General features: G+C 36.1%; 3 protein-coding genes across 3 annotated transcripts; 2 read left to right on the forward strand and 1 right to left on the reverse strand.

Moving 5' to 3' along the window:
- Positions 1-3,704: 3,704 nt before the first annotated feature.
- Positions 3,705-4,967, reverse strand: LOC127122160 (uncharacterized). Its single transcript, XM_051052544.1, has 3 exons — positions 4,847-4,967; positions 3,926-4,525; positions 3,705-3,829 (listed from the first exon to the last, which is right to left on the reverse strand). Exons 1-3 carry the CDS (start codon positions 4,965-4,967, stop codon positions 3,705-3,707), a joined length of 846 nt encoding a protein of 281 aa, XP_050908501.1.
- A 1,408-nt stretch (positions 4,968-6,375) lies between these two features.
- Positions 6,376-7,149, forward strand: LOC127122161 (uncharacterized). Its single transcript, XM_051052545.1, has one exon. It carries the CDS (start codon positions 6,376-6,378, stop codon positions 7,147-7,149), a length of 774 nt encoding a protein of 257 aa, XP_050908502.1.
- Positions 7,150-7,257: 108 nt separating this feature from the next.
- Positions 7,258-19,307, forward strand: LOC127122162 (sugar transporter ERD6-like 7). Its single transcript, XM_051052546.1, has 15 exons — positions 7,258-7,751; positions 16,790-16,916; positions 17,071-17,133; positions 17,309-17,398; positions 17,479-17,538; positions 17,631-17,696; positions 17,810-17,875; positions 17,969-18,044; positions 18,117-18,181; positions 18,258-18,350; positions 18,470-18,550; positions 18,689-18,773; positions 18,935-18,978; positions 19,074-19,136; positions 19,233-19,307. Exons 1-15 carry the CDS (start codon positions 7,258-7,260, stop codon positions 19,305-19,307), a joined length of 1,548 nt encoding a protein of 515 aa, XP_050908503.1.
- The last annotated feature ends 1,297 nt before the right edge of the window (positions 19,308-20,604 follow it).

Raw genomic sequence — 20,604 nt, forward strand, 5'->3', positions numbered from 1 at the left:
CAAAAAAAAGGTGTTTGTCCAAGCACCAAGGACTGACAGGACAAACAACTAAAGGAGTATGATTGAAGTGATGAACAATTATAACTCGTACCAACAGAATGGTAACATAAACAGACAGACCGACGAGTGAGAGGTCTAAGACATGGTATCGTCGTCGCTGAATGACTGGAAACAAAGAGAAGTAACTGTATGGAAATAAGCCAAACAACTCTTGATACAAAGATAGACATTTCATTAGGTCTTCCTAAAAAGGGTGAATATGGAATCCAAAAATAAGTATTGATTGGCACAAGGAAACATATATCAATTGCTGGGGAACAAACAATTTGAGATCAAAGAGAAGACGTAACTTGGATCCATGAAGGAATAAACTCTGAACCGAAGAGTAAAGGTAAATCAACAAGTGAGGGCCTGAGGCATAAATAAGGTAGCCCGCGAAGAAACTAGGTTCTCCTGCCTACGTACCCTCATTGTGCAATGAGGAAATCAGAGCTTTCCTAGTTCAACCCACTAGGGCTGAAAACAAGATGATTGATAAGGAAAAAGAAGTAGAATTGATTAAAATGAAGGATGGATTATAAATAAGGTAGCTCACGAAGAAACTAGGTTCTCCTGCCTACGTACCCTCATTGTGCAATGAGGAAATCAGAGCTTTCGTAGTTCAACCCACTAGGGCTGAAAAGAAATTGATTGGAGGCAAGAAGAAATGGATGATTGAGATTGAAATGGTTAGAATTGGAATGATTGAGAATGGATAGACTTGATAGTTACTGGATGATGAGAATCACACTAACTTTCAAGTGGAGAGAGAAGAGTCGTTGTAGTTGTTTCTTGCATGGAAGATGAAGACTTTATCAATCGTTAGATTTGAATTGCACTAAAGTAAATGAACGGAGGTGAATACGATGAGCACTTGGTCATACGTCCCATACCCAAAGATACTCAAAATGGGGGTAAGAATACTCCAGTCCCACTCCTTCTCCATTACTTAAGGCTTATATCGTACAACTTGATTCATGATTGATAAGTTGTTGACGTTGTCCTTGCTTTGTGAAGATAGACTTGTTAATCGTATGATTAGAATGGTGCTAAGGTCTATGAATAGAGGTGAATACGATGAGCGCTGGGTCATACGACCCAAACCCCAAAAATACTCAGAATGGGGGTAGGAATACTCTAGTCCCACTCCTTCTCTATTGCTTAAGGCTCGTATCGCACTCTTCTAACTTTGATTTAACAAGTGTTGAAGATGCCACCTTTGATGTGCTTGAATAATCCGCTTCTTTGTATGACTGAGGATGCCTTGATTGAAGATCTTGTCTTAAGGCCTTGAGCTCCACAGCTTGGAAGAAAAGTCTTATTAAGTGACCAAGGGTCTTTTGGTCACTCAATTAGACTGTGGGATTATACAAGTTCAAAAGATTTAATTAATCAAAATTTCTTTTGATCAATTTAATCGGGGGTTTTGTTTTAGTTTTGTAGGGAACTAATTTTGGATCTAGTTAAAGTTAGTAATTGTTAGAAACTACCCTAAGGGATCATGCATTGATTTGTTAAAATTGATTGAAAATTCTAAGTTAGAAGTTAGAAATCCTAAGGGAGCATGTCAAAATATTGATCAAAATCATGATTAAAATTCTATGTTAAGTCCTACAATTATTAGGATATGATTGAATTCTAATCCTAAGGGGAGCATGCAATTTTGACACAAAAATACCAAAATAAGCCCATAAGGGGCAAAATGGTCAATTGTGAAAATATGTCTAATTTTAATCATGGTTGTAAGATTCCAATTTTGACCTTAAGATCCCTCATGCAATTCCATCATAAGCATTAGCATTGGGATCATACCTTGGTATCCTCCTTACCCCTCCTTCATTGGGATTGTTTTGGGAGATATCACCAAGCACTTTATGATTATATCATACTTGTATTTTATCATTTTACTAACCAAAATACCAAAAATATGTCTTTGTATCTATCTAACTCTTTTTGTATGTAGGGACATGATATCCTTGATTCATTGATCACATCTAGGGTTTGACACCCTCATGAACAAAGAGTACAACCAAGAATTGATCCAAGAATTGCTTCAAGAGTTTAAGGGTGATTTGCCTTGGAAACCCTAGTTTGACTGGGTATCTTGAGTAACTTCTCCAACAAGTTATCTCACCAATTGATCAAATTTCTCAAGGGAAACTTCAAATTTCATCATATTATGCATATATGATCTACCATGAGCCAAGAAAGTCAAGAGAATTGGAAGTTAGCAAGTTGGTTGATGGTGGTTGGCCAGATGGATTCATCTGATCAAAATTGGGTCTCCCTAGACCCTATCTCCTACAATTTTCACCATATAAAAATGATTCCAAGATAAACCTTACTCTAAATTACATTATAAACAACTTTCATGTTTAGACCTAGAGCTATTTTTTCTTGGAAAAGCATTTTCTACGTTGAAGCATTATAGGTCATTTTGTCTAAACCCTAATTTGAAAGTTAACTTCCCAAGGCCAATACTTGCTCAATTTTTATGAGATGAAAAATTTCCAAGTTACAAAATCAAATTCAATGTTTCTACTTCAACTTTGATGTTTGGAGTGAGAGCTAATTCAACTTATTTTCACATGTGATATGAGGCTACATTATAGGTCACTTTTGACCTATACCATTGATCAAGGGATTTTGCCAAACTTCAAAAATGCATAACTCTATCATTTAAAATCTAAATGACATGAAATTAGTGACTATTTTGAAGGTGTTTGAGAGAGCTACAACTTTGTTGAATACACTTTTCTCATGTGAAGCTCCCATAAAAAGTTAAGCAAGGTGGAATATTGAGACATATGGCTTGACACTTAGAAAATTTTCAATATGTCAAATTTTTCCAGACTTCCACCTCAAATATCTCCAAGTTCCAAGCTCCAAATGAAAAATTGTTAAACATCAAACTTGTTCCTCTTGATCTCACCTTTCCAAATAGCTAAAATGCATGAATTTTGGATGAGAAATGCATAGGTTGCGCATGGCTTAAACAAGCTGGTATCATGTGTCATAGATCAAACTTCAAACAACAATGTGTAATTGCCTTACAATCCAATCCACCTCCAATGCATCTGAAATTCATTATGGACTTTTGAACAATCATTATATGGCCTCATGCGCGCCCATGCAACTGCTTACATCACTTTGCCAAAATTGGAAACTTGAAAGGAGTGTGCAATTATCACTTGAATTCTCTATAAATTGGAGCTCAATTGCTCAGAATCAACACGCACACTGCGCAAGCTTTGATGTGAGTTAAGTGAAAGTTGGATTGTAACATAATGCAGTTTGATTCGGTTTGGTTATGTTTTTAAAATATAAAGCGCAAACAATCGAATCACACAGTTTTCTTAAAACATGTCCCAAACACATCCTAGCCAAATGTGGGTTTTCCGATTTATGGTTTGATTTGGCTTGGTTTGCAATTTTCTATTGGGGTAGTTCGATTTTTAACACCCCTAGCTTGGACCAATCATTATAGATTGCAATCTCCATGACTCTAATGGCAGCAAAGAACTCAAATAGGTAGGAAGAAGACCATCAGAGTTGATTATCAAAGGCAAAGATAAAATTACCATGACTGTCTCGAAAGATTCCACCACAACCAAATGGAATGAGATTATGGTTATATGAACCATCACATATGCATTTCATTTAGTCTAGAAGAGGTGGATGCCATAAATCTTTTGCAAGGCCTTGTTGTCTCCCAATGGTGCTTTCAGAATCAATATTTCATCGCCATCATACACATTCATCTGCTTCTTTTCTAGCTTTATGTTGTACCCTTTAGCAAGTAATTGACATATGCTTATCAAGTTACTTGTCATCAAAGTACATATAACACATTAGTGATATTGTCCTTTCGACCATCCTTTCTTACCATATATGTTTCCTTTTCCATCTGATGTGATGTGTCGGCCATCTACAAACTTGATCACTTTCTTGACTGATTCATCTAACTTGGTGAACCAGGTTTTATTACCAGCCATATGTTTGCTACATCCTAAGTCTTGGTACCACATGTTTATTTTCTCATTACTCGACTGAGTATTTGGCATTAGTAGCACATCATCAGAATCACTATCTGCAGCATGTGCATACTGAGCTTCATCATTATCTTTTGCTCTTACTACCTTCTTTCTTCGATAGTCTCGAGCATAATGACAAAATCCTTGACAGTTGTGACATTGAACCTCCTTCATGTCAACTTTCTTCCCAAAATACTTGTTGTCCATGCCTTTCTTGATCAAATCAGAGTAATTCTTTGAATTCTTGCTTGACTTATAATCATTAGCAAGATTCTTTCCTTGTTTCTCCTTCTCTTTTCCAGATTTCTTAATGAATCTTGCTTGCAATTCCTGTTCAGCCACCTTCTCCCTTTTTGAGTTCCTCTGCTTCAGCCTCATATCATGAGCCTCTGATGAAGCTTGAATTCCTTCCAACTTCATCTTAGCTAGGTTCTTGGACTCTTCAATAAACACTACAATGTAATAAAAAATTACAATCAGAGATCTCATTACTATCTCAATCTCCTCTAAATCATTGATTGATTCGCCACACGTCTTCATTTGGTTCATGATTAACATTAATCTTGAGAAGAAGCCAGCAACTGATTCAACTTCTTTCATCTGTGTTATCTCAAACTGCTTTTTGAGCGTCTGCAACTTCACCCTTTTCAGTTTTTCATTTCCACCATACAAGTTCTATAACTTGTCTCACACTTCTTTGGAATATTCCTCTTCAATTATCTTCCCGAACACATTAGGATCCACACACTGGTGAATCAAGAACATAAACTTACCATGTTTCTTCCTTTGATCCTTGTTTGTAGCTTTCTGAAAATCGTTTGCATTCGCTTCTAATGTCGGTACTCCATCGTTTATGATTTTAACCACACCTTGAAATATGAAGATGACATGCATCTATGCAATCCACCGTTCATAGTTCTCGCCTTTGAAAACCGGTAGATTTTTTGGAAATTGCACTGATGTTATATTTCTGTTTGCCATTTAAGAATCTCACTAAATCGCAACTCGGACTCGTTGATACCAATTTGTTGGAACAATTAGCGTTTTCAAGAAAGATGAGAAATAAGAAGTAAGAGAAAAGAGAGAAAAACTGAATTGTAAAAGGGAAAATATTATTGTAAGTTGTTATGAAAAATCGTAATTTGAATTACCTATGCATATTTATAGGCAACCAAAACACACGTAACTAAATGTAGTATTCGAATCTGTCGAATATTTGCTTACACAATTCGATACATATACTAACTACACCTATTTCGACTAGATAGAACCAAACCTTACTGAATCCCAAACTTGAACACACTGAATTATTAGCATCTAATTGTAACGGTTTCTTATTTTTATTATAATAATTATTAATAATTAAAAAAACAATTTTAAATTGGTCCATAGTTTTGGGATTTTGGTTCTGAAAAAGGGTATGATTTATTTTGGTTTTAATGTAAATTGATATGACCATTTAATTGGGTGATAATGAGTTTTAATGGTTTTAATGACCATTCAAGTCTATAAATAGTCTTTGGTCCCCAATGCTTTCTCTCATCAGAAAAGAAATACACCATCTATAAGAACATAAGATCAATATATGTGATTTAATTTGTACTGATCATTATGCCCAGGTCCTGATCCAAAGCATTCATGAATGTTACCGCTGGGCTGCTTTGTTAAACATGTATTTTGATTCTGTTCAAATCCATATGATTTCATTTTTACTGATCATTATGCCTTATTATTTAATATTTGAATTAAATTTATGCATAAATTAAAATTGATTTATAATGTTATTATTTTGTTAGGAAATTGTATAAGAGATCTTATTTATTTAATTTTACTCTCTCATATAATTGAGTTACTATGTCTAGTGATCGTTATAATTTTGATTAATTTGGATTAGCCACAACATCCTTAAATTAATTGAGATTATTTTTTAAAAGTTTTGAGATCACATAAATTATTAAACATAAAATTGTAATTAATTATACATGGTATAATGAATTTTATCCTACAGGAATTTTTATTATATTTGTATGATTAATTAGGATAAAATGTCAAAATATTTTCATAACTTGCCCACAAAAATTATGAATCGGTACATAATTTGATAGTTTTATCATAAAGTATTAATTTTGGATAGAAAAACAAAATTATATCATGCACGTAAAGCGTGAGGTTTGAAAAAATCTATCGCAATTTTTTTTTAAATCTTATTACATTAAAATTTAGCCCACAGATAATTTTTATGCTGTAAGATTTATTTTATGGTATGTTTATATTGATAATACATACAAATTGGATAATATTTATGCCTCAAAATTTGACATCAATTTTGTTTATCTTTTTAGCTTCTCAACCTGCTAATTTTTCTGATATCCGATGTGATATTCCCGAGCTTAGAGGAGATAACTATAAGGTGTGGAAGGAAAGAATTCTCCTCCATCTAGGATGGATAGACATAGGTTATGCTATTAGGAAAGACGGACCACCTGCAATTGCAGATGAAAGTACTCCAGCTGCAATCGCACTATATGTGCGGTGGGAGAGATCCAACCGGCTCAGTGTGATGTTCATTAAGACTAAGGTCACAGGTGGAATACGTGGTTCTGTTGATCAGCATGAGAATGTCTGTGATTTGCTGAAAGCTATTGACGATCAGTTCGTCACTTCTGAAAAGGCTTTGGCAAGCACATTAATCATGAAATTTTCCTCCTACCAACTCACTAGTGTGAAAGGTGTGCGTGAGCACATAATGATAATGCGTGACATTTCAGCTCAACTTAAGAAACTTGAGGTTGATATGTATGACTCCTTCCTGGTGCACTATATTCTGAACTCTCTTCCGTATGAGTATGAGCCTTTCAAGATCTCCTACAATACACATAAAGACAAATGGTCAATCAATGAATTAATGACCATGTATGTTCAGGAAGAAGAAAGGCTTGTAATGGAACAAAGTGAGACTGCATTGCTGACAAGCACTCGCGGGAAGAACAGAGCTTTCAAAACTGACAAGTCACAAGCCAATCAGAAAGGAAAATTCAAAATACCACCGCATGGTGATATCAAGAAAGAAGCATAGTGTTACTTCTGTAAAAAGGGAGGACACATGAAGAATGAATGCCCTGGATTCAAAGAATGGCTTGAGAAGAAAGGTAATTTATTTTCATTTGTTTGTTATGAATCTAATATGAAAGATGTTAATATTAACACCTGGTGGATTGATTCTAGATCAACAATCCATATAACAAATTCCTTACAGGGTATGCAAAACCTAAGGAAGCCAGTGGGAAGTGAGCGGACTGTCCTATCAGGAAGCAGGATGGCCTCACATGTGGAAGCTATTGGAACTTGCAATTTGATTTTAAATAATGGTTTTGTTTTGAAATTAGAAAGGACCTTTTATGTACCGAGTCTCTCACGAAACTTGATTTCAGTTTCTAGACTTGTACCTTTTGGATATTCCTTTAATTTTAAAGACACCTTATTTGAATTATTTTATAATTTGGAATGTGTTGGGAATGGTATATTGTCTGATGGTCTTTATCGTATTAATTTACAAATCGAATCCATTTATAGTTCAATGCATGTTCAAACTGGCACTAAGCGGTGTAGTATTAATGAGAATTCTTCTATGTTATGGCATCGGAGATTAGGACATATCTCCATAGAGAGAATTAAAAGGTTAGTAAAAGATGGGGTACTTAATACTCTAGATTTTGCTGACTTTGAAACTTGTGTTGACTGCATTAAGGGAAAGCAGACCAACATGTCTAAGAAATAAGGGTATTGTGGCCTAATCACAAGTGCATCAAGCTTCACTTTCATCTGGCTCACTAATTAGGGTTTCTCAACAACATTCAATTTCATCTGCGAATTTTGATCAAAACATGATCTCAAGCCTTGAGACATCACTCAACACACTAAAGTACATCTTAGGGCCCATCCATGATTTTCAATTGGCTCAAGAGTTTGAATTCGTTGAAGATCAAGAAATTCAAATTCATCTGATACACAATCAGTGCACTACAAAGTCAAACCTTTGACTTTTGAGATTTATGATCAAATATGAACTTCTCAAGTTAAATTTCATGAGTATATGCTTAATTGATGAATTTTATCAAGAAAAATCAAGATAAATAAGGTTACTTGCAAAAAGGGCAATCTTGAAAACATTGAAAATTTCACTAAGTATCCAAATTTCATGTTCAAGTGCACTACTTTCTCAATCCATAACTTCCAATCTGAGCAGCCATTTTCTTTGCTCCGAAGCTAAAATGAAAGCTCTTGTTCCATAATTTAACTTTGTCCTAGAGGGTTGATTCCATAAAAGTGCAAGGATTTTGAGTTATGAGGACATAAAGTTGGTGTCTCAAGTTGAAACACTTAGAAAACTTTCAAGTCAACTTTGATCCCTAAAAAGTGATAAACTTTACAGCCAGTTTTCATCATGATCCACTTTGATTCAGAAAAAACTAAAAACATGAAAGCTGTAGAGCATGTTTGGGGCTTTTTAAAAAGTACAAGTACATTTTTTTCCCATGCATGAGCTGTGAGTTTCGAAAATGGGAAGTTGGGGTTCCAAACTTGAATTTCAAGTCATGTTCATGATGAATTTTTGGAGGAAAACCATTTCAAATGTGAAGATATCTTGATTGCAGGTCCTCTTGTGTATAAATCTCTCCATAATCAGATGTTTATATGAATCCTAAGTGCATTACACAAGGAGTTGAGGTTTTGTCCATTGCATTATATCATTTATGGGTGAATTTGCAAAAGGTCACATTACTACTTTGATAAAGCAAGATTTATGCCAACAACTCACTCTTTCACCCTTGAAACTTGTCCCTAAAGATCATAAACAATCTTAAGAGATCAGAAGTAATCTTGTAGAGGCTAGGTAAATATGATAAACTCCTTGAAACCCAACTATTCATGCAAACTTCTCATTCATTGTTTTTTTTTGCCTATTTGAGTGTGTGTGTTAAGGCTTTGTTATTTTTCATAACTTCAAAGACTCATAACTTGATGATCCATAAGCCTTTTTGAGCCACTCTTTTTGCTATGTGTTCATAATTTTGTATATTTTATTATGGTGAAAAGATATTCCAGAATTTATTGATTTTTCACATACTTATACTTGTCTAAAGTTGGTACCTTTTTAGGATTGTTTTAGGATTTCAAATGACCTTATTTGGTTGAAACTTTAATTTTTCTTGATCACCATGACTTGTATGAATGTTGTGAATCATATATGAACTTTTTTTGATGTTGTTAATATGTGCCTCTTGGTTTTTACCTGATTTTGACTTACTTTAATGTATGTTTACATGTTTATGTGCTTTGAACTTTTGTTAATATGCCATGAAATTTTGTGTGCTTATTTTCCCATTGATCCATGATTCACATGTCATTATTTCATGTCTTGTTGGACCTATGTGTGCATGTTTTCCCTTGTGTCCGTCTTTGTTTATGTGTTTACAAATGCTTTAAACTTGTAGTAACATGCCTTTGTATGACTTGTATGCTTACATGTTCAAACTTTTTGTATGATGTTGAACCTTTGTTTGTGATCATATTGAACCTTAACATGCATGTATTTAATACCTTATGTTGGTTCTAGGTGTTGACAGCAATTTTGGTAAAACCAAGAGTGTTCACAAGATGTCACATGTGATGTCTTAACATAAGATATCTTGTACCTACTGGATGTTTAAGATATAATTATGCAGGATTGTTCTAGGATGTCAGACCCGATGTCATGACATCTGTATACAGAACATTCAGTCTGAATGTTATGTATTATGTGATTGCGCGTTTAATGGCAATTTGTGTATGATTGATGAGTTAATTGAACACACTATCAATCAGTAATTACAACGTGATTAAACTTATTTTCCAAAGAGATCTAATCAATTGTCATGAGAAGATTTAAATGGAAAATAGTTTTAGGGTTTTATGATGTCCAAGCCCAGCTTAATGCTTCTATAAAAAGGACATGGAAAACCTGATTTGATACACAAGAAATAAGGAACGAAATATTGAGAGATAATAAGGGTTTTAGTCTTGTGTGGTCATGTGGATTGTAAGCCATTCAATTCATCCATAGATGATTGAATTGGTTTGATTTTTGAGTTGTAATTTGTCACAAAAAGCTTTTAAGCATGACTGTGTGTCTACTTGATTGAAGCTACTAAGTAAGATCAAGCATGTGTCTTTGAAGAGTGTCTTCTTTTAAGTATAATTCTTGTTTAATATCACTGGTGTAATTGAGGGGGAGTGAGTGGGATCTCATATCTAAGAGTTCTTAGGTAGAAGTCACACGGGTAGAGATTAGGTGAAAAAGACTATAACTTGTGTAGTTTACTGAGAGTCTTTGAATTGATTCTATTTTAGTGGATTTCCTTCTTGGCTTGGTAGCCCCCAGACATAGGTGAGTTGCACCGAACTAGGTTAATAATTGCTTGTGTCTCTTGCATTACTGTTCTTTATCTTTCTCTAGTTTGTATCATTCAGATATTAGTGTCGTGACATTACCTTCGACATCTCATATCTGATACCAGAATTTCAATTGGTATCAGAGCAGGCATCCTGCTCTGGTTCTGGGTGAGATCTAGGGACGATACTTTCTTGTACTATGGAGAGAGATGGAGGATCTGTTCACAAGCCACCTATTTTGGATGGATCCAACTATGACTACTGGAAACCTCGAATGGTAGCCTTCCTAAAATCTCTGGATAATAAGGCTTGGAAGGTTGTGTTAACAGGCTGGGAACATCCAATAGTTACCAAGGAAGCAGAAGTTACAACTGATAAAAAGCCTGAAGAACAATGGACCAAGGAGGAGGATGATCTAGCCCTTGGAAATTCTAAAGCATTGAATGTTATATTCAATGGAGTAGACAAGAATATCTTCAGAAGGCACATGCCTCAAGATGCTTGGGACATTCTTAAAACCACTCATGAAGGCACCTCTAAGAGATTTGGTATGAAGGTGACAACCATAGAAGAGTCTCAAGACATCTCCAATATGAGAGTTGATGATCTAATTGGTTCCCTCCAAACATTTGAGATGGGAATGTGTGATGGATCTGAAAAGAAAGCCAAAAGCATAGCCTTTATGTCAAACACTGAGGCGGAAGAGGAGGAAAGTGGTCAGGATGTTCATGAAGATCTGGAAAAAGATGTAGCAATGCTGGGAAGACAGTTCAACAGACTTCTGAAAAAGATGGATGTAAGATATAAGGCAAATGTCAAGAACATCTCATCTGACATCAGTAAACCCAACAATGCTGGAAGAGGAACAAGGTCAGATGAAAAGCCCAAAGAAGGAAAAGGAGTTCAGTTCCATGAATGTGATGGGTATGGACACATTAGAACTAAATGTGGAACCTACCTCAAGAAACAGAAGAGGAGTCTTGCTGCCACTTGGTCTGATGAAAGTGAAACAGAAAAGTCTGTACATCTGGTGACTGCCTTGACTGGAAGATGGGGTTCTGATGAAGACTCAAGTGATGATGAAGTAACCTTTGAAGAGTTAGCCACTACCTACAGAAAGTTGTGTCACAGAAGAGCAGAAGTGTGTCAACAGGTTGAAAGCCAGAAGAAGGTGATAACTCAACTGGAGAATGAGAAGGTATAACACTTGAAAACCATCTCTAAATTAAAAACAGAAGAAGTGGTTCTAAATGACAAACTAGATGAGAGTCAACAAGTTGAAAGCCAGAAGAAAGTGATAGCGCAATTGGAGAATGAGAAGGCAGAACATGTGGAAACCATCTCCAAGTTAAATACTGAAGCTGTATTCTTGAATTCTAAACTGGATGAGATGACCAAGTATGTAAGAATGCTAAACAATGGACTGACACCTTAGACAAGATTCTCCATACTAGACAAATAACAGGAGACAAATTTGGCATTGGGTTCAATGAATCTAAGCTTAAGTGCAGTTACACTGGTGGTAAACCTAAATCCAAACCTAAGTGCAGCCATATTAAAAGCAAACCTGAGATGTCACAACATCGTAAGGGAAGACAACAGAAAGGGAAACACCAAAGATGGAGATGTCATTACTGTGGACAATTTGGCCACATAAAGCCTTTATGCTATAAGCTACATGGTTATCCTAGTCCTGCTCACCATCAACCTAGACCCAAACATCACAGGTCTATCAACAAAAAGTAATGGGTTCCTAAGACTAATGTTACAAGTCTAATAGCTCAAACATCCTTCAGAGTTTCAGCCAAAGAAGATTGGTATTTTGATAGTGGGTGCTCCAGACACATGACTGGAAACAAAAACCTGCTAATTGGCCTTTATCCCCATGCCACAAGCTATGTAACCTTTGGTGATGGAGCAAAGGGTGAAATCAAGGGGATTGGTAAGCTTGATTGCCCTGGGGTTCCTGATCTTGACAATGTCCTACTTGTTAAGGGCTTAACTGCAAATCTAATAAGCATCAGTCAACTATGTGACCAAGGTCGAAATGTTAACTTCACTAAAACTGAATATCTAATTACTAACAAAGAAAGTGAAGTGATCATGAAATGTGTCAGGTCTAAAAACAACTGTTACATGTGGAGTTCTCAAGAAACTGGTTATTCTTCAATGTGTACCTTAGCCAAAGAAGAAGAAGTGAAGACATGGCATCGAAGATTGAGCCATCTGCATCTTAAAGGTATGAAGAGGGTTATATTTGTTGAAGTTGTTAGAGGAATTCCCAACTTGAAGATTGATGAAAGAAACGTTTGTGGGCAATGTCAGACAAGGATGTCACACTATAAGCTCAGACATGACACCACTTCCAAACTCCTCCATATGGATTTGATGGGACCCATGCAGGTGGAAAGCCTTGGTGGGAAGAAGTATGCTTATGTAGTGGTGGATGACTTCTCCAGATACACCTGGATGAATTTTATAAGAGAAAAGTCTGATGTTTTTGAAGTCTTCAAAGATCTTTGTCTCAAACTTCAAAGAGAAAAGGAAAGTAAAGTTATCAAAATTAGAAGTGATCATGGGAAGGAATTTGGGAACAACCAATTTGTTGAATTATGTTCTTAAGAAGGAATTCATCATGAGCTCTCATCTCCCATTACTCCTCAGCAAAATGGTGTGGTGAAAAGGAAAAATAGAACTCTTCAAGAATCAGCCAAAGCTATGATTCATGATAAGAAATTGCCCTACCATTCTTGGGCTAAAGCTTTGAACACATCCTGCTATGTTTACAACATAGTGACCTTGAAAAGGACTCCTACAACCCTATATTAAGTATGGAAAGGGAGAAGACCTAAAGTCAAATACTTCCATGTGTTTGGTAGTAAATGTTATATCTTGACTGATCATGAACAAAGAAGGAAGATGGATCCCAAAAGTGATGAAGGAATTTTTATAGACTACTCAACAAACAGCAGAGCATACAGAGTCTTTAATTCCATAACAAAAGTAATTATGGAATCTATCAATGTTGTGGATGATGATCAACAGACTGATGTTACAGACGATGTTGAGACATCTCTAAATGATCCCCCAGCTGATTTCTTAGACAAAAATAATGAGGGTGAACCTCCTCAAGCTGAACCTGAAGATGACAAAATCAACAAGGGAGGTATTGACAGAACCCTATTTGTTAAGAATGAAGGAGGAAACCTCATGGTGGCTCAAATATATGTGGATGATATTGTGTTTGGTGACAGAACCCTATTTGTTAAGAATGAAGGAGGACATCTGCTCCTACACATTTCAAGGTCTCCAAAGATGAAAATGGTGTTAGTGTAGATCAAAGTCTATACAGAAGCATGATATGAAGTCTGCTATATCTCACAGCAAGCAAACCTGACATTGCCTTTGTTGTAGGTGTTTGTGCTAGATATCAAGCTGAATACATAACAGCTGGGAGTAGTTGTTCTCAACTGGTTTGGATGAAACAAATGTTGATTGAATATAATGTCACACAAGATGTCATGACATTGTACTGTGACAACCTGAGTGCTATAAATATTTCCAAAAATCCTATTCATCACAGCAGGACAAAGCACATTGATATTCGTCATCACTTCATTAAAGAACTTGTGGAAGAGAAAATCATAGCACTGGAGCATGTTACTACTGAAATGCAATTAGCTGACATATTTACAAAGGATTTGGATGCTAATCAGTTTGAATGTTTAAGAGAGAAATTGGGGATTTGTATTCATGAGAATTTATAGCAATTAAAGTGGAGTGGAAAAGGTAATAAAAATATTGTCTGTCCACTTAAAAGAAAGTGCCTCATTTATGGTAAATCATTACCTAGTATTAGAACTAGTATCCATACCATTTTCACACGCTACCTCAACACAACCACTTCCATCTTCATCAAACTGCTCAGACCATCTCTGCTAGGGCAACAAAAATTTTCTCAAAAGTTCAACAAAATGTCACAACATCCCTCATCCTCTGGTTTAAAACCCACTCACAAAGCAAGGACTCCCTCCATGGAGTTTCTGGATGAAGACGTTTTGGAAGTTATTCCTCTTTCTGTAATCCCAGGCGACGCCCCTGGTCCTTCTTCCACAACAGGAAACAATCAAGGTAACAACTCTGAAAACCCTCCACCTAAGGATGACATGCACTATACAAATCGTGTCATTAGGAACCTGGTAACTAGGATCCTAAATGAAGGACACTCATTCAAGGGAGTTTCAACTCCTCTGTCTAGAAGGGACCCCTCACCTGAGGTGGAACCTTAAACTGAGAAAGATGATAATTCATCTAGATCAGAGAAAGACATGGCTGCTGAGGGACTATGCTCTTTAGGTAAAACATTGCCTAGTAAGAAACCAGTAGATGTTTCTCATGAAACTGCTGAGAAGGTTATTGATTTGGAGGAAGAGAGTTCAGAAGAGGAAGATGACACCTTGGTTTATCATTTGAAACCAAGTGTTGCAAAGAAAATGAAGACCAGGAAAGGCAAGACGGTGGCTGAGATGTTGACAGCCAGAACTAGTAAGAAGGCTGCTGCTCTAGGTCCTTCTAAAACATGGAGTAAAGAAGATGTCAAGAAGAGAAAGGTCAGAGAAAGATCTGATTCTGAAGATGATGTTGAAGACGATGTCCCAGACATCTCTCCTGCCCAAAGGCAAATTGTTAGAAAGTCTCTAACTAAGGTTGCAGTTGTGCATTTGGACAATATTTCCTTCCATCTGGAAGATGGTGCTGCCAAGTGGAAATTTGTTATATAGAGGAGAGTTGCTGTGGAAAGGGAGCTAGGGAAGGAGGCTGTAGAAGTGAAGGAGGTTATGGAATTAATCAAGTCTGCTGGTTTGATGAAAACAGTTAGTGCATTGCCCCAATGTTTTGAAGGTTTAGTGAAGGAGTTTGTGGTGAATATCCCAGGGGACATTTCTGACAAGAATAGCAAAGAATTCTACAAGGTGTTTGTGAGAGGAAGATGTGTAAGTTTCTCCCCAACTATCATCAATAAATTCCTAGGAAGAGGAACTAGAAGCCACGGACAATGAAGTCTGTAGGACAATCACTGCTGGTCAAGTCAAGGAATGGCCAAGCAAAAAGCATCTATCTGTTGGAAAATTAACTGTAAAATATGTTATCTTGCATAAGATAGGCTCAGCCAACTGGGTGCCCACAACCCATATCTCAACTATATCTAATGCCCTTGGAAGGATTATATATGCTATTGGAACCAGACTCAATTTTGATTATGGAAGGTTCATGTTTGAACAAATTGTTAGACATGCCTCCACTAATGTAGTAAAGCTGCCAATTACCTTTCCCTCGATCATTTGTGGAATTATTTTAAGCCAGCAACCTGGTACTCTAAACACAAGTGATATCCCCAGCAGACGGAAGCCTCCATTGTCCATTCATTACAAGTTATTTGAAGGCATTCATGTCAATGACATTGTCATGACATCTGCAAGGAAGGAGCCAGCCTCACAAGGTGGCCTGACTGCTCAATTGAAAGAAACTTGTAAGGAGCTGGAAACTGGGATTAGGGTTGCCAAGGCTAGGAAAGAGGCTTTAGAGGTTCTTCACTACGCCAAAAATGACTTTTAACAGCGCATCTTAGACAGCGCTTTTAAAAGAAAGCGCTGTCTAAGGTTAAAATTAAAATAAAACACGGAAAATGTTCCAAAAAAATAATGAAAGCGCTGTCTAAGGGGGGGTCTTAGACAGCGCTTTCTAAAAGCGCTGTCTAAGACCCCCCCTTAGACAGTGCTTTTAGAAAGCGCTTTTAAATATAGACCTTAGTCAGCGCTTTTGATAAAGCGCTGTCTAAAGTCTTTAAATTAAAACCAAAAGCGTTGTCTAAGGGGGGGTTTAGAAAGCGCTTTTGGAAAGCGCTGTCTAATGCATACCTTAGAAAGCGCTTTCCACAAAAGCGCTGTCTAAGGTCTAATTAAAATAAAATTTCAGACTCCATTTCAATTTTCGTTCTCTGTTCTTTTGTTTTCCCTCCTGCGAACGTTGAAACCCTATCAGCGAAAACCATAACAGCGAACACGAATACACTTCCATTTTTCGGTTTCAATCATTGAACGTGTTTGAAGAATCGTACGTGTCTCGACATTTGGGTGTTGACTTCGTTTTTCGTTTCTACTGTTCTTCATTTCTTGCGGTATGTTCTTCAATATTTCTTCATTTCTTCGTTTCTATTGTATAATCTTGTTGAGAATGTTGAGAATGTTTATAATCTTGTTGAGAATGTTTATAATCTTGCGAAGAAGAGAACCATTGATAGGGGAAAAGAATAAGCAACCTGTCAATGAAACCAAAGATTATCATCATCCATGGATGGTTTACTTCACCACATTCATTGCTGTCTGTGGTTCTTTTGAGTTTGGTGTTTGTGTAAGTCTTTACTTCTCTCACCACTTCTATGTTTTACTATAAATCTGAAAATCAGCAAAGATAAGCACTTTTTTATATAGCTTCAAGATGCTTGCTATAGTTTAGTTGACCAAGAGTTCTACAGAATAATTGTTATTTTTGTTTTATTTTCCAGGTTGGATATTCATCTCCAACTCAAGATGCTATCAGGAAGGATCTTAGTCTGTCTTTGGCAGAGGTTAGCCAGAAATTATTCAAAATTTGATTTTACTTCATTATCCTTAGATTAATGAAAACATAGGAAATAGAGTGAAAATAACTCGTGATTACCGTGTACTAGAAAAGTTTGTATAGCTTCTACTCAGTGGATTTGATGTTGTTTTCTTTGGTTTTTGGTGATTGAATGTATGCAGTACTCCTTGTTTGGCTCCATCTTGACTTTTGGTGCGATGATTGGCGCAATAACAAGTGGTCCTATTGCTGATTTAGTTGGACGAAAGGGGGTAATATCAGTAAAATGATGAATTAACTTCCAAATTAATTGGAGTATTCATAAAAAGTTGGCTTTGGAATGTATATGCAGGCAATGAGAGTATCAAGTGCTTTCTGTATTGCAGGATGGCTTGTTATTTATTTTTCAAAGGTTCTTACTACAGAACCTATGAGATTTTCTTGGTCATAACTGTTCTCCAAGGATTATCTGAGTTTTCCTCTTTTTCTCTTATATATATTTAGGGTCCAGTTTCTTTGGATATTGGGAGACTAGCAACAGGATATGGAATGGGAGTTTTTTCTTATGTGGTTGGTCATACTTCTATTTTTCAATGAAATGATAAAAAAAAATCCATTTTAAAACACTCACATATGTTTAAGTTATTAAAATGACATTATATTTGATGTATTATACATATAAGGTTCCTGTCTTCATAGCAGAAATTGCGCCAAAAGAACGCCGAGGAGTATTGACTACCTTAAATCAGGCATAGTTTTGCTACATATTGTAACTTCATGGTCAAGTATTTGCAATGAAGGTAGCACTGACGTATAAGTTTGTTTTTCATCTTCTTTTGTAGTTCATGATTGTTATTGGGGGATCCACGACATTCATATTTGGAACAATACTTTCATGGAGGGCTTTATCTATAATCGGTCAGTAATAAACTTAGAACATTATACATTAATTGAAACTTTTCAATACTAAACAAGTGTTTGCAATTGCAGGCCTTATTCCCACTGCTGTGTTGCTTTTGGGTCTATTCTTCATTCCAGAGTCCCCTAGATGGCTGGTAAGTAACAAATTTCCATATAAAGTGATTAGCACATCATGAGGAGTGCCAAGTACCGACCAATTAATGACTGCAGGCAAAGAGAGGACTCACAAAAGATTTTGTGGCGGCATTGCAAATACTTCGCGGAAAAGATGCTGATATATCTCAAGAAGCAAAGGAAATTCAGGTTACTGTGTGTTGGTGTTGGATATATTTCTGTGACTTTCCTGTCATGCACAATATTAAAGACAAAGCATTCCAAGTATAATGCAATTTTAAGCTGGTGCATCTGTCACTGCCACACAGGATTATATAACTAGTTTAGAAAAACTCGCAAAACCGAAAGTGCTGGATTTGTTTCAGAAAAGATATTTACGCTCACTCACGGTAGGTAACTATAGTTCCACTATTGATATCAGTTCAGTTTCTCTAAGGGTGTGTGTGGAAAATGATAGTTTATTTTCCACCTTCCCATGTTATTGTTGTATTAAGGCGTATAGATAACTAATTTTGATGTATGACCAGATTGGAGTAGGGCTTATGGTCTGCCAGCAATTTGGTGGAATCAATGGAGTTGGTTTTTATGCTAGCAGTATTTTTGACCTAGCAGGTTCTAATACTTACTTCTCTAATCGCAACTCTTCATTCAAAGTCTGACATTTGCATACAACCTATAACTCCCAATGAAATCATGTTTTAAAACTTAACTTCATGAAGAAGTCAGATTTTTATTTTGTTCCGGTGTATTTGTGTACTTTAATTTCGCTGTAGGATTTCCTTCCGCGACCGGTACTATACTTTTTGCTATCCTTCAGGTTCTTATTTCTAACTTATCCAATAATTCATGAAAAGTCTATTTTTTTCACCCTTCAAATTGAAACCAACTCAATTATGTTTTTTGATTTTGCAGATTGTGATCACAGGTGTTGGAGCAGCCCTCATAGATAAAGCAGGCAGGAAGCCGCTACTATTGGTAATTTTAACGCGCGAAATAACTTATCTTCAACCTTCCGTTTGCTTATCCTCTTCATGTATGATATTGTTATTGTTATTTCTTTGTTTCAATTAGGTATCTGGATCAGGACTGGTTACAGGAAGTATATTTACCGCAGTTGCATTCTATCTAAAGGTACATCTCGATTAAAAGCGCTTTTGTAAAAAGCGCTGTCTAAGGGGGGGATTAGAAAGCGCTCTAGGCAAAAGCGCTGTCTAAGGGGGGGGCTTAGACAGCGCTTTTTGAAAAGCGCTGTCTAAGGTATACCTAAAAAAATTAAAATAGGAGGGTCTTAGAAAGCGCTTTTGGCCAAAGCGCTGTCTAAGGGGGTGGGGCTTAGACAGCGCTTTTCAAAAGCGCTGTCTAAGGTATACCTAAAAAATTTAAAATAAGAGGGTCTTATAAAGCGCTTTTGGCCAAAGCGCTGTCTAAGGGGGGGGCTTAGACAGCGCTTTTAAGATTTAAAAAAGCGCTGTCCAAACCTTTAGCAGCGGAGGTTTAGACAGCGCTTTAAAGCGCTGTCTAAGGCTAAAAAAAGCGTTGTCTAAGGTCTTGTTTGTTGAAGTGTTATTATTATTATATTAGTATTTATTTCTTATATTATTATTATTATATTTTATTTTATTTATTTGGAGTGTTAATTAATTAATAGTTGTTAGGTAGTATAATAATTGATTATATTAATTAACTTGGTGTGTATACTGTCTTGGTTTAATTTATTTGAATTAAATAGAGATATTATAATACTATGTCTTATTGGGCCTATTAATTAAATTAGAGGTATCATTCTTTAAGCCCAAATATAATACTAGAATAGTAAGAGGTAGGAGAGTGAGAAGTAGGATTCATTTGATCATTTGACGGCAATAGAGAAAGAAAAGAGGAAAAGGAAGGAGAAGAGGGGAAGAACAAGAGAGAAGCTACGGTTTCCAGAAAATTGAAGAGGTAAGGGGGAGAATCCTTATTATTATGGGTTAGTATGATTGGGTCAATGGGTAGAAATATATTTACGTTGAAATCCCTAAATTTCATGGTTTGGGGAATTGTTAGGTTTTGATGAGTATTCTTGATTTATGGTGATTTAATTGCGTTAAAACTGCAAATTAACTTTATATACTTAGAGTATTGTATGAGTTATAATTTTCTGAGCGTTTGGATTTTTACAGAATCGAAATCGGAGGTCCGAAAGGCCTCCAATGATGAAAAACGCAGAAAATTCTGCATTCTGTTTTGTGTTAACCGGTTAACCAAAAGCGTTAACCGGTTACTTGTTAAAAATCTACGCAGAAATTGCATTCTGTTTTGTGTTAACTGGTTAACCAAAAGTGTTAACCGGTTACTTGCTTAATAATCTGCTCAGAAATTGCATTCTGTTTTGTGTTAACCGGTTAACCAAAAGCGTTAATCGGTTACTTGTTAAAAATCTGCCAGGAATTGCATTCTGTTT

This window comes from Lathyrus oleraceus, chromosome 2 (assembly GCF_024323335.1).
Source record: "Lathyrus oleraceus cultivar Zhongwan6 chromosome 2, CAAS_Psat_ZW6_1.0, whole genome shotgun sequence".
NCBI classification, from domain to species: Eukaryota; Viridiplantae; Streptophyta; class Magnoliopsida; order Fabales; family Fabaceae; genus Lathyrus; species Lathyrus oleraceus.

Coding starts and splice junctions, on each gene's coding strand:
- LOC127122160 (XM_051052544.1), bottom strand. CDS start 4,967: ATGCATGTCATCTTCATATTTCAAGGTGTGGTTAAAATCATAAACGAT. Junction 4,526..4,846: donor GGATCAAAGGAAGAAACATG/GTAAGTTTATGT, acceptor ATTACATTGTAG/TGTTTATTGAAGAGTCCAAG. Junction 3,830..3,925: donor TGGAAAAGGAAACATATATG/GTAAGAAAGGAT, acceptor TACTTGCTAAAG/GGTACAACATAAAGCTAGAA.
- LOC127122161 (XM_051052545.1), top strand. CDS start 6,376: ATGCCTCAAAATTTGACATCAATTTTGTTTATCTTTTTAGCTTCTCAA.
- LOC127122162 (XM_051052546.1), top strand. CDS start 7,258: ATGAAAGATGTTAATATTAACACCTGGTGGATTGATTCTAGATCAACA. Junction 18,551..18,688: donor GATATTTACGCTCACTCACG/GTAGGTAACTAT, acceptor ATGTATGACCAG/ATTGGAGTAGGGCTTATGGT. Junction 18,774..18,934: donor CAGTATTTTTGACCTAGCAG/GTTCTAATACTT, acceptor ATTTCGCTGTAG/GATTTCCTTCCGCGACCGGT.